This window comes from Microtus oregoni, unplaced genomic scaffold (assembly GCF_018167655.1).
Source record: "Microtus oregoni isolate MIOR12 unplaced genomic scaffold, Mior012 000027F_ref0000203, whole genome shotgun sequence".
NCBI classification, from domain to species: domain Eukaryota; kingdom Metazoa; phylum Chordata; class Mammalia; order Rodentia; family Cricetidae; genus Microtus; species Microtus oregoni.
Genome location: NW_024543086.1, coordinates 19,165,209 through 19,179,088, shown reverse-complemented (window position 1 = coordinate 19,179,088; position 13,880 = coordinate 19,165,209). Strand labels below are relative to the sequence as shown.

Genomic DNA, 13,880 nt, shown 5'->3' with positions numbered 1-13,880 from the left:
AGGGAAAAAATGGGACTGAAGTAGGGAAACACTTTTTTTTTCTTAATAAATTTAAGGAAAGAATTCTGTTCTGCTCATGTATTACACAGGGAACAAAAGCAGCATGAAAACCTACTTGATTTAAATATCAAAATATTTATCATAGAAATCTAAATAAAGCAGAGGACCATTTCAGAAGTTGCAACCCTTTCCTCACACCTCTCGAGACAAACATCCCACACTATCCATTCTCCCAGGCAGGGGACGCAGAGCACGCTGGGTGTCTGCATCACTGCTCATCATGATCTTTTCCTGTCACACAAAAGGCATTCATCATTCTGCATGCCCATTATTCTCCAGGACACGTTGGTATAGATCACCAGAGAACTTGTGGCCCATCTACCTGTTGTTCCACAGGTAGTGGTTCACTCCTCTTACAGAGCTTCATACAGGGAGCAGGGCAGCACCAGCTCCCTGCCATGCTCTACAACTCTTGATTAATTTTCACTTTCATTAATCCTGAAGCTGAGTTGTTTTTATATCACCTGTGATTTTCTAATTTATTTTCTGCCAGTTTTCTACTGAACTTGATTTGCTCTAATAGTAAAGAACACTCACATACTTTCTTGCCCTTTTCTTTTGTTCTGAGCACTGCAGATCAAACTGGCTCCTGCTAAGCATGTGTTCTACCACTGACTGCATTCCAAGTGCACACACGTACTCTTATCACAGTCAGATGTGTGGACATTTTTTCTGGTGGTTTTGTAGAGACTCGGAAATACTCTCCAATATCCTTTCTTAACTCTACTTTCCTTGTATTTTTGTTTAAATATTTGAGCAAAGCCGGGCGGTGGTGGCACACGCCTTTAATCCCAGCCCTCGGGAGGCAGAGGCAGGCGGATCTCTGGGAATTCGAGGCCAGCTTGGTCTACAAGAGCTAGTTCCGGGACAGGCACCAAAGCTACAGAGAAACCCTGTCTCGAAAAACCAAAAATAAATAAATAAATATTTGAGCAACCTAGAATTTATTTCTATTTTATGTTTAAGATCAAACATTTTATTACCATATGGAATGGAGCTCACGTTAGTCCAAACATCTCTGACACCATCCTCTTACACAAGCTTGTCTACTTCTCAAGGAGAGCTGTTTCTAGACTATATGGGACAGTCTGCTATAAAAGGAATGAATCTGATCACTGTACACCAGAATGACACAGATCGGGTCTGCATGTCACAATTCAGATTGCTCTAAGTGATGCAGGGGAACTGCTTGGTTTCTCCGAACATCAGTTTCCTTATCTGTACATGAGAAACATAATCCCCTTAAGGTGCATAGTGTGACGTCCCCAGCAGACAGTGTGAGCAGAGGTTTCCATGATACTTTCTACTCTTAAAACATCCATTCTGTATGTATTTTCCTTGGCATTTCTGAAGCCTTGCATGTGTGCGTGTAAACAGTAACTGGCATGTTATAGGTTAATTTGCAGCTTTTTTTTTTGTAAACTGAGCTTTTGAAAATAGTGTATGTTATAACTTCTGTTTGATAGACATAGTGTATGCCAGGCAGTCACTTTTACCACCTTCACTGCCAAGATACACAGCTGGAAGCCAGGACTCCTAGGCAGAGAGCTCGCCACTATTATCCCAGCTGGTGATCCAAAGCATTTATCTAATGACCTAAGGCTGTGTGTGTGAGAATATGGCATCTCTCCCTCTCCTGCCTATGAGATGCTCAGAGAGCTGACGAGATGTGTCTGTATAGCTACATACGTTGCTCAGGTGTGCTTACTCACTGGATCCTATCTGTGCCATACCATCTTTAAAACCACACACGAGTGGCTGTGGCCACAAGCCAGAAGGGCCCTTGGATGGATGTCTAAGTAGAGGAGACAGCCTCTAGCTCATTCCTCCAGAACTTGGTCACCATAGTAAGTCACTGAGTACGGTACTCAGACTGCAGTAGTAAATCCTGCCTGAGCTCCTTATGACCCATCTGACTTCTGCATTCCTACATAAAAAGGCTCAAAACCACCAAAAGTGGGTCTCATGGCAACCTTAGCTCAGGGTGACCACTGTCCCATAGAAATGACAGGAGAGTTAGAGATGCACAGCAAAACACAGGGAAATATGTCTTTGCTGTGGCGGAATAGTACACTGATGCCCACTTCCCTAGAACAAACACCATCACCCTGGCTCTCTGTGGCCACAGTGTCAGCTACATAAACTCATAACCTGACTGTCACAGGCACCTCAAAGACCATTCCCTGTGCTCCCATGTATGTGAACTTTCACCCTTCACTACTTGACTGTGAGGTGGCAGTCCTAGCCAGAGCTGCTGCTCCCTGTAGAGCAATGAGAAGCAGTAGCAGGGTCCTAATCTGCTTAGAACTGGATGTGGAGACCTGTGGGAGAAGCCTGTCCCTTTTCCTAGAACATAGAGAGGTGGCCCCGGAGTCACCCAGAAATGGCTGTCATGGTGTGTGCTAGAACTGCTACCCAAGATCTAGAGCTTTTCCCAGTGTGGCACTACTCCTAACACTCAGCTGCCCACATTCAGGGGACACCAAATGCTAGCAGTATAACTCTTGAATAAATTAAAAACTATAAACAGAGACTTTAGGGGATATTCATAGAATAAAGATTTACCTTAGTAAGATTATGAAATAAAAGTCCTCAGTCCAAAGGAGCAAAACACCCATCCTCATAAGTTAAAAAACAAAAACCAAAACAACAACAAAATTAAGAAAGTCCCAGTGTCGAAGAGTCATAGGTGATAGATAGGCTGTGTTTACCTAGGAGGTCGGCTCCCTCATCCACATCCCCGATGACCTCAGACCCTGCTGTAGATAGTTCATAGGTGATAGACAGGCTGTGTTTACCTAGGAGGTCGGCTCCCTCATCCACATCCCCGATGACCTCAGACCCTGCTGTAGATAGTTCATGATACAGGGAATCAGTGTTGATGCCAAAAGCTTTGTTTACGATTCCCTGGGTTGGGCTGCTGGGATACACAGAAAGAGCAGTTAGTAACAGCATTGCAGAACCACCTGGCAGCAACCCTCCAAGCCTGTGTTAGAGTCTGCAAAGGAAATGTCTCCAAAAGCCCAGATAAACTTAGGAAGCGGGGTTTAGTGGGAGGAAATGAGATTACAGAGGGTATGCATTTCAAGGTCCTAGTAGGACCTCAGCCCTTCCTCCATGTCCTAGGCTCCACAAAGTAGGCAACCTTCTCACCTCATGCTTCCTTCACAAACACTGCCCAAAGGCCAAAGCCCTGAAACTTGAAGGTGTAGGTCAAAAATCAACTTTTTGTTTTGTCTTTTGGGGGACAAGGGTCCTCTGAGACAGCCCTGGCTGTTCCAGAACTCACTATTTTGCTGCAGGGCTAGGAAACTGACAGACTACCTAGTCAATGACATCCCTCCCCCAAAGGCACTCTGAATCTCATCCAGGGCCTGGCTGAGTGAGCACCTGCTTCCTGTGCGGTCCAGACGGGTTTCCGGACAGACATCCAGCTCTGGGGTAGAGTCGATAATGTCTTGAACATCAGACCACTCATCACTGCTGCCCATACCTAGCACAGAACATAGGTGACCTGGTGTCAGGGGACAACCTGAAGCCTCTGCCCTATTCATAAAGGCTACCTGGTCTGCATCTTTAGAATTCACACTAGTTTCCACTACATAGGACTGCCAAAAGAGTTCTTCTCATACTGGTCAGGTAGAAGGAGACTCCAGGACCCAAAATAGATACACACTACTGAGGGTAGATTCCACTCCCTGCCCTGTGTGACAGCATTTAGAAACTGGGTATTTTTGTTTGTTTGTTTTGTTCTTCCAGACAGGGTTTCTCTGGGTTGCCCTGGCTATCCTACAACTTGACTTGAAGGACAGGTTGGCCTTGAACTCTCCTGAGTGTTGGCATCAAAGGAGTGCACCACTACCACCTGATGAAAACTGGGTCGTTTAATATTTACTTTATTTTTGAGATAAGAGTCTGATATGCCCTAGGCTAGTCTTAAACTTCTGATCTTCCCACCTCAACCTCCCAAGAGCTAGGATTACACGTGTATGCCACCATGCTCAGCTTGGAGTCTGGTCCTTAAGGTTGTGACCAAGGTAAAAGGAGGCTGCTTGGCTCACCTTACTCCATGGGGGTCCCTATGAGATCAAAGGACAGATACCGTAAAGACAAAAGGAGGTGGTGCTCTGTAAGCCCAGAAAGGAGGACCTCTGCACAGAGTAGGACTGTCTGCACCTTCCTGGTCATCCTACTTCTAGGACAGCTATTTAAATTGCCTACCTGCGGGCTGGAGAGATGGCTCAGAGGTTAAGAGCACTGACTGCTCTTCCTAGAGGTCCTGAGTTCAATTCCCAGGAACCACATGGTGGCTCACAGCCATCTATAGTGAGATCTGGTGCCCTCTCCTCTTCTGGCATGCAAGTATACATGGAAGGAATGTTGTATACATAATAAATAAATAAATCTTAAAAATAAATAAATAAATAAATTGCCTACCTGTGGTATTTGTTATGGAAGCCTTAGCTATTATATTTGCTCAGGCTAAAACCCAAAGAGGAAGAAACATCTCCCAGGTGTGGGCAGCAGATATGTGACCTTCCCCGGTGATGGGATGGCTGGTTGTGCGTTGAACAGGTAGTGCACTGGACAGACTACATACCGATGCTGACGTTCCTCATCTCCTGGGTAACCTGGACCTCCATGTTGCGGCTGTTGCGCTTCTCTCGGGCCCGCTTGTTGTTCTTTGTGACACTGCCATAATCTCCCAGGGGCTGTAGGCTCTCATTAAGTGGTGTAACTGCTGCTGAGGGCACGGAGGACGTGGGTGTGTTGGACTTGGTACCTGTGGTACTGGGAGTAGCAGCTGCTGAGGACTGGCCTGACTCAGACATCTCATCATTTGGACACTAGAGCCAAACAGAGAAAGGAGGAAGAACATCACAGTAGGCCATTGTGCTATGGTTAGAGTGGCTGCTGAGACCCCATGGCTCTGCTTCTCTGTTACATGGCTATGACCAAACAACACTGTGTCCACTTGCAGAGGCAGGGGTGTCCTTTTAGCCTAATTACTCCTGAACAATGATGCTCACTCATATCTGCCTCTGATTTTCCAGAAGCAGCCACAAGTTCACAGAGTACAACATCTGCCATAGGACAGTCCAGCACAATCATGAGTGATGCCACACAGAGGACATGGCGGAAGACACAGTAGGTGAAGGTGACCTCTGCAGTTGTAGGTTGGTCAGAAACCAATGGCAGACTAGCATGGGGCAAAAAGGCTGTACCTAGGGATAAGAAAGTTGCTGCCTGGCACTGGGTGAACAGGTTGTGCTGTACACTAAGCTACCTCATTACTACTGCCTTTTACCATCTCTAGGACATGAATGCTCAGCCCTGGCTTAGGACAGTGGTAGAGAGGACCACAGTGTTCCTCTGACTGTGGCTGGGACTTCCATAAACAGATCCTGAGTACTTCTTTCACACATCAGTTGAACCAAAGTTTAGCCCTGAACAGCAATGCAAATTTTGCTTTAATAAAAAGAGCATTGTTCTGGAAGGAACCAGGCTCTTATAGAAGCCCGCTGCTAACCTTATACATCTTGTGAGGGAAAAATAAAGCACTCATTGAAGTGCAAAGGCACTTCTACTGAAACAGGAAGCAAACATTTTTTATGCTCCTATTAGAGAATTTCAATAAAAAATTGTCCCCAAACATTCCTCTATTAACTAATATTGATGAATGCATATGACATGAACCTGAGTAGATGCTCGGGTCATTCCAGGAAGCAACTGGCCTTCAGAGCCCTTTGCTTCTCTGTTGGGAAGGCCAAGGAAAATGACTAAACATCACAGGTATGCATTGTACTGGCTGCTAGAGTCTTGTCTTCCAGAGAGTAGGCATGTCTTCAGAAGAGTGTTCTGTTGGGGAGGATGTTCACCAGGGTGTAATGAGGAAATAGAAGTATATGGCTCTGGACAGAACTGGTTAAATGCAGAGATATGAACTAAATAGTGTACGCCTGAGTCTCATAGGTCAGAGCTGGTGCCCTTTTGTGGGTGCCTCTGCTCAACTCACTGGGTCAGTGCCAGGCCCTAGCATGAGTCTCTCAGTACTGGATACAGTCATTTCTTCAAACGACAAGGTTCTAGCTCTATCTACCAAGCGTCTTTATTTCCATATAAGCAATTGTGTAGGGATGCTTGGCAAAGGACTGCTCTCTTGTCAGAATTCATTGGCGCTCCCGGCATCAAGTGCGTGAAGGCCAAGGATGCCACTCTGTATCCTACAATGGCCGATGGTCCATAGCCAAACACAATTCAGTCCTAGCCAGCAGTGCTCAGGCAAGGAACCTAACACCAGCATGCAGTCCAGCCATCTTGGAAATGGCTTTGTAACAATATTCTAGCTCTGTATCTGAATCCAGCTTCTGTCCAATATGACAAGGAAGAAACATTTTTCTTCTTCACATCCTTGTAAATGCCAAGAGGTGAGCATGGTTCACATGGATCCTGAGATGTAGCTCAAGACTTGTGCCTGACCCTCTTCAGCGGCATCCAGGTGCCTTCCAGATGCAGACAACTGCTGCCGCCACCAAGGAAAAAGAAAATCCAAGCAGGCCAGGAAGGAGCCAGGGCGTGAGTCCCACTCATTTCCAGACCTCCTTTCTCAAAGTCCATTTCCTTTGCCTATTGTAAAATGGGGGCATTTTGCCCCTGGGTTGTGCCTCCCCCAGTGTCCCCACTCTGTTATCCTACAGGGCCACACTTACCCAGGGGATACACCCCCCTGGCCACCACTTACCTAGGGCAAACCTCTCAACCTCCTAAACATCAACGGGGAGCAGTGACCTCCAAATGTATTGCAAAGAACCCACACTCTTAGCGATCATTCCTCACCATGAGTAGCCACAACTGTTTGGTTAAAACACTATAGTATATAAAAACAAAAAACAAAACAAAAAACAAACAAAAATTAAGAAATTAGAAAAACCTTAAAATTTGGAGCATGAAATAAAAAGAACTTAATGTAATTACTTTTAAAAAATAAGAAAAATCAAATAAAACACACAACAAACTAAAACATAAAACATTTGTGGTTTTAAGAGAGAAAAACAACATAATGCAGTAGAGACAGAAAAGACAGGGTAAGAAGAAAAGTCGGTAAAGCATGGGCTTGAGTGGGTTCCTGGAGCCAGACTGGGCCAGGCATAAGCGCCCATGGCCTTCCTGTAGCTTCTGCAATGCTTAAGGGAAGCCTTCCCACAGGTCTGCTGTGAGGGAGAGTGAATGAGCAAGCGACTGAGCGTGAAAAGCTGGCATAATGGCAAGGCCATGTCTAGATGACCACGGATAGCAAAATGCTTATGGGTCTTGCGGCCTTCTCCTCAGGGCACATACACTGACAGGACAGTGAGACAGGGCACCGGTACCTGTCTCAAAGATATACTCATTGCCTAAAACAAGAACAGAAGCAGGGGGTCACTTTCTGACAGAGTCATCAGCACACAGCAGCCCCTGCAGGCAAGTTGGACACAGGCAGAACAGTCAGCCAAGAACAGCAGGAAATTTCAGAAGGTCTAGATTCCACATCCATCAAGTTCAGAGGCCCAAGAGTGTATGTCCCCAGTTCCCTCTGTGGGGAACTTTCCACCAGACCCAGGGGCACCTCCTCCACCCCAGGAAGGCAGTCTCCCTTACCTGGCAATGCTGCAGCTACCTTCCAGATAGTCTAAGCACACAGCCCCCTTGTACAGAAAATGACCTGGGGCCCTGAATAAATAACCTGGCCTTTTCTGGGCTCCATGTTTGGGATACATACCTGCAAGTGGTAGCATCTGCCTTCTCAACTTGTAGCTGAAGAACTATGACCAGAGTCAAGTAGAAAAGAGCCCAGGCCAAAAGCTATCTCAATATTTATGCCCCCTCCTAGCAGAAGCTTCCGATTCTAGACACTGAATGCCTGAAAAAGCCTTGAGAGTACCATGTATCCTGGTACATCTAGTCAGAGAAAGGCATATATTTGGGGATATGTTCTGTTGTAGCTAAGTTCAGCCTTAATAAACATGGCATCCTTGGCTGCAGAGTGGCCTGAGAAACAAAGGGGCTAGCCTGGACTCACAGGTGTTAGTGTGAGGTCAAACAGAGCAGGAAGCTCATGCCTCCTGACACCCCAGCTCTGTTTCTTTGTCCTTGTCTTATGTCAGGATGGCATGAGCCAACTCAGGGAAAAGGGCAAGGACTGGAGTCTCCTGAATGGACATGGGATATCATGGGGACCCTCGCTACAACCATGGCTACAAAACCTGGTAGCTGGAGCTGGACTGCAGCTGGCCGAGGTCACTCAGGTGCCAGTGGTCCCCCGCAGACACGAACTTGCCCCCCATCTGTGCACGTACCATGCCGTCAGCCAGGGGGAAGACATTCAGAGAGGTGGGACGCTCCTTCCTGCTGCAGTAGGAAGGAGAGAAGCACAGGAGTAGATGGTTAGAGGGTGCTATGAGAGAAACAAAGTTCATTTCTTGGCACAGAGATAATGTCTGGTAGATGGCAATGTTTAAAGTGGCATTCCATACTCAACCACTAAGTATCATTTCCACACATTTGAAAACTGTTTCTTAACTAGGACTCAGGTGTTTTTCGCTTCCATCATTTTTTAATTTTTTTAAAAAAATATTTTGTATATGGTTGTTTTGCCTGCATGTACATCCGAGCACATGCATGCCTAGTACAATGGAGGCCAGAAGAAGGCATTGGATTCCCTGGAACTGGAGTTACAGATGGTTGTGAGCTACCATGTGGATGCTGGGAATTAAACCTGGGTCCTCTAGAAGAACAGTCAGTGCTCTTAACCTATCAGCCACCTCTCCAGCTCCCCTATTTAAATTTTAAACAGAAATAGTGTCAGAGCTAACAATCCTAAAGCAATACCAGCAAGAGCTTTTTTTAATATTTATTATTTTAAAATTCTGTATATAGGTGTTGTGTGTGGGTATATGCATGTGAGTCCAGGTGTCAGGTGAGTCCTCAAGGGAGTGTCAGATTCCATATAGCTAAAGGTAGAGGCAGTTGTGAGCTGCGTGGTACATGTGCTGGGAATTGAACTCAGGTCCTTTGGAAGAGCAGTCTCTCCAGCCCCACAACAATACCTTTATTCTCCCTTAACCAACTAGTTTGTTGGACTTTTGTGTGTAAGTCTCCATCTTGTATTTTTTATTTTATTTTATTTTATTGGTGTTTTGCCTGTATGTATGTTCATGTGAGGGTGTTGGATCCTGGAGTGTGAGCTGGGAATTGAACCTGTGTCCTCTGGAAGAGCAGTCAATGCTCTTAACCACTGAGCCATTTCTCCAGCCCCTCCACCTTGTATTTTGAGACAGGGTCTTCTACTGAACTCACCCACTTACTAGCCTACCAGCCAGCAAGCTTTGGGGATCTGAGCCCCCACTGGCCCATCTCCTCATAGCCCCTTCACAGGGCTTCTCATTGTGAGTGCCTTAACAGGACATGGTCAGAGCACTGCTGCAGTGACTGCTAGACTGTGATGGAGGACATGGTTTCTATGTGCAGATCCCCCCAGCCATCAGAGCTCACAGAAAACAGGTCCAAATCTAGAGAATCTGGCAAACTGAAGGTAATGAGCAAAGCTCAAGCTTGTCCCCAAGATTCTCCATGAGCCATAAATAGTAAATAGTGGGGACAGATTCCAAAGCCATCCTGTCAGAGGCTGCCAATCAAGCAGGTTTGGCCATCCACAGGTCTAGACAATACCACACTCCCAGGGCTCTGTCTAAACTGTTCAAAGCTATTCAGGTCAAGTATTAGTCTGGTCATGCCAAAACAACCAACACTGGGTGTTCAGCACCTAGAGACATGAGAGGGTAGGTGTCTTCCTCTGGGGTCGCAAGGAGCCATGTTCAGAGGTTACCAACACATACTCTAAAGGCAAGAAATGTATCCTTTCCTTACTGCATGAAGAATGCCAGAGGATGGGGAGGGCTGAGGGCAGTAGCATGCTCAGGAACTGCCTGTGGCTGGCCCTTCAGCTTGAGAAAGTATGAGTCTGGGCAGGGATCTCTTGGTAGAGACTGGGCAGTTAGTCTGCCCTGCCCTAAACAACACTGTCTCCTGAAGTAAGGAGACCCTAGCACTTGCTGGGACTGGACTTTGCTGTTTTGTTGGCTTGTCATGGAAAGGATAGAACCAAAGAGGCTGACTGAGTGTTACATGTGGGGACTACGGTTTGGGGTAGTGGAGGAATGCTCAGGGCTAAAGTGTCTCTGGAAGGCATTCTCCAATACCAAGCTTGCATGATTCCTCCACACAGGGCATGCTGGGCTGATTAGCATTAAGTGGAAAGAATTCAGATGCTGAGCCCCAAGAGAATTGGAGAGTTTATTTACTTAAACTTCACTACCTCAGCCCTATTGACAAGATCTCACAAGTGCCAAGCCTCTGGGCCACTGAAAAGGCAGCAAAGCCAGGGACTGGAGCAGGAACTCATTAGCCCTGCCTGTTCCAGTAGGCTCCCAGCCTCCCTAACCATATTGTGCCCCCATGGGGAAGACCCTTGGGCCTAGCTCTGACCCCATTAAGTACTCTTACTCTTGATCCTGGGTGAGAAGAACATAATGTGTTCCTAGTCCTTGTCCTTGAGCTAATGATGCCTGTTCCGCTCCTCTCCTTTAGATGCTACAGGATGAGAACAGGTGAGGTGGCTCTTGTCTCAGAGGACAGAAAACTCATACATTGCAGATGATTAAATCCCCAGCTTAAGATGTTTCTACTGGTCTACCACCTCCCAAAACAGGGCAAGTTGAAACTTCAGCCACACACTGCTCTCAGAGGCTGCAGTCTATAGCATGATTTCGTCTGTGATATTTTGTCTGTAGATATTTCTTGAGTGTTGGGTAGAACCTGAAACCTAGAAAACTCAGGGAACTCTTGCTCTGCCAACAATGTGTGGCTATGCTGAGGTATCCACTAAGTCTGTACTTCTTGAGTCTTGAGAATATACAGCTGCAGGTCATCAAAAACACCTGTGATTCAATCAACATAATCACTGTCCTAATTCTTCCCTCAGACAACCCCAATCCTCACAGTGACCCTAGCACTGCAGTGGGCAAAGACCAGCAGGCTTTTACCTTTTCCTCCACGACTGGCGAGGACTGCAAGCAGCAAAAACAATGGCCAGCACACAGCACAGCAGCGACAGTACAGAGGGCAGGACAAGAAGACCACATTAGAGAATGAAGGTCAGACTGGCAATAACTATGCATGTATTCATAGGGAAAGCATGAACATGATGATGGTGAGATATCTGGACCCCATCATGTGTTCCCCTCTACACAAACAGTTATACACAGTATCTACAGGAATAGACACACGGGATACGGATCTTTGTGGTTTTGACAAAAGACCATAGGATGTGATCTACTAAACAGGTAGCAGCAGGTGGGCAAGCACAGGGCTTATCACAAATACCTAGCACACATGTGCACACAGGATGAGAGCACAGAGACACACAGGCTCCACCCACATCTGCAGCAATGGTTCAAGACCAGCCCAGCCAGTGTTTGAGATTCCACTGAGTTTGTTCCACACATACAAGATTCTGAAAACCACGCCAGGAGTGCAGGAAAAGGCCACATGTACCATAAGTGACCAGCACCTCAGACTCAGGAGGAATAAAGACATTATACAGTCCCTGTGGCGAGTTGGAAGAGTCTGAACTCAGAGGGGATCAACTTAAATATCTGACCCAAAGGACACAAAGCATCCTCCCACCTCAACCCAAGGGCAGAGCTTTGGCAATACTGAAGTATAATCCCCCCTGTTACAGTGCACACACTTGGAAAGGGTTCTTTCTTCACCTCAACTAGCCCATTACTCTGGGTCAAGATAGCTGCTGTCCATTGTCTGGGACCCTGCACTGCCTTGCTCCCTCCCAGCTGGGGTTTAGACCATGGGAGACAGATTAGTTTCTTTAATTACTTGCTAAAAATAGACAGAAGGGAGTCTTTGGGTTGAGAAACTTTAGTGGCACTGTCCAGGGTGATGGTTAGAGACCAGGGTGAGCATTAGCACAGTCTACCCACCCCAGTCTACACAAACCTGATCACAGGTCCATTCTCCTATGCTGTGGAGACTAGTATAGAAGACTAACAATGGGGTCAGGAGACAAAGGCAACAAGGATGCCTATACCTTGGGTCTTGGGGAATTCCACGGGCAGATCAGATCAAGTGCCCAAGAGTTTGATCTTGAAGTAAAACAAGACTTCCTGGTCAGACTGGAGAATCCCATTTGTCAAACAACAGAAAAGGCCATGAAGGCTTTTTGGGGTTTCTAGAAGGCATAGAAAAAAAGGCCCTCCTAGGGGTGTCACCTACTATGGGTGTCATTCTTATTCTTGGCACCAGAGGTCCTGTGCTGCCCAGAGAACAAAATGGCCACAGACAGAGATTTACAGATCCACGTCTCATAAAACATGTCAAAAGCATTCTGGTTCTCTTAGGGAAGAAAGGACAGGAAACAGCACCAGTTCAAGCGCCCTAAACTCCTCTCAGGTAGGAAACATGCTTGCTACAGCCTGGTTGCCTGGAGAAGAAGGGAGAAACCAGTGATAGAAGTAGAGGCTCTGGATACCCAGCTGTGTAGACTGTGTAGAGCTGTGGCTCCCACAGAACACCTGGACAAGTTCCTGGACAGGCCTCCATTCCTTCACCCAGTAGACACCCATAGCAAAGCACAACTGCCTGAAGCCGGGGGGTTTCTTTTCCAAAGGAAAAACAGGTAACCTAACCTGGCCCATGGTGATGATCAGAGTCTTCAGAGGTCAGTTTCACTACCTACATGGCTTTCAACACAGTTCAGCTTTGGTTTTGGCTGAGCTCACAGGATCCTAGGTATCTATTTCTGCAGAGCCACAGGACCTGTGACACAAGATACTATGTACATTCAGTCTGCACTCCTAGGTTAAGTCATGTTGCCCAGCTTCTTTATGATACACTGGGTATGTTTCCCCCACATTTTCAATCATAAAACTGCAAAGCAATTCTCTTTTCTCTTTTCTTTTTTTTTTTTTGTTTTGTTTTTTAAGACAGTGTTTTACTCTGTGGCCTAAGCTACCCAGGAACTTACTATGTAATTAATTTTAGCTGGCCTTTAACATGGGTTTTCCTATTGCCACCACTCCCAAGTGCTTAGATTACAGACTTGAGCCATCATGCCTGGCTCCAAGGTGTTTTTCTGAAGAACATACTGGCAAGAGACTGCCACAAGGTTCTGGAATGTTGCAGTTCTATACAAAGATGCCAAACCTCCCAATCCCTACACTAAACTCAGATACCATCTCTGCTCCCTTAAAGATCACTGATTACAAGATCAGTCTGGTAACTTGGAATTTTCTGAGGGCATAGTGTTAAGATGTCACAGTTTGTAAAGAAGGATAGTCTTCCTGGGCCAGCAACTGACAGTATGAAGTTCAATACTTCTACTTTTCAGCAATAATAAACTGCCAGGATTATATCTCACCAAAATTTCATCCATATTGTCTAATTCTTAGAGATTGGGATCAAACTGCTTGTACCTGTCTATAGACCAGAACTGACTATAAATACTGCACTCTATTTCCTGCTAGAAGTAGCAGCACTGTGTCAGAGAACACACACCCAGCCCCTCCCTACCTTCCTTCCTCAGGCCTAAAAGATCAGAATAAGTGCAGTTTTGTTTTCATGTCAGAGATTCTGGCATGCTGAAGAGGACAGCTTTGTCAGTCACTCGGATAGTGGTTGATGAAGCCCAGAACTCTATATTCATTTGCAGATATAATGCAAAGAACATGCAAGCAAGAGAAAAGTGCAGTCTTATTGTGAAGTGACTA

General features: G+C 46.1%; 1 protein-coding gene across 18 annotated transcripts in view; it reads right to left on the bottom strand.

The window, feature by feature from the left end:
* The window catches only part of Mapk8ip3 (mitogen-activated protein kinase 8 interacting protein 3), a 43,354-nt gene that overhangs the window by 12,886 nt on the left and 16,588 nt on the right, over nucleotides 1-13,880 (bottom strand). For 2 of the 18 annotated variants that reach the window (XM_041675868.1, XM_041675864.1), the window contains exons 5-9: nucleotides 11,142-11,165; nucleotides 8,304-8,448; nucleotides 4,661-4,907; nucleotides 3,451-3,553; nucleotides 2,772-2,980 (exon numbers count right to left, since the gene is read on the bottom strand). In XM_041675868.1, coding sequence (XP_041531802.1) covers nucleotides 2,772-2,980; nucleotides 3,451-3,553; nucleotides 4,661-4,907; nucleotides 8,304-8,448; nucleotides 11,142-11,165 — 728 coding nt within the window. The remainder of the gene's footprint in view (nucleotides 1-2,771; nucleotides 2,981-3,450; nucleotides 3,554-4,660; nucleotides 4,908-8,303; nucleotides 8,449-11,141; nucleotides 11,166-13,880) is intronic. The other 16 variants (XM_041675869.1, XM_041675873.1, XM_041675870.1 and 13 more) reach the window with 12 other exon arrangements.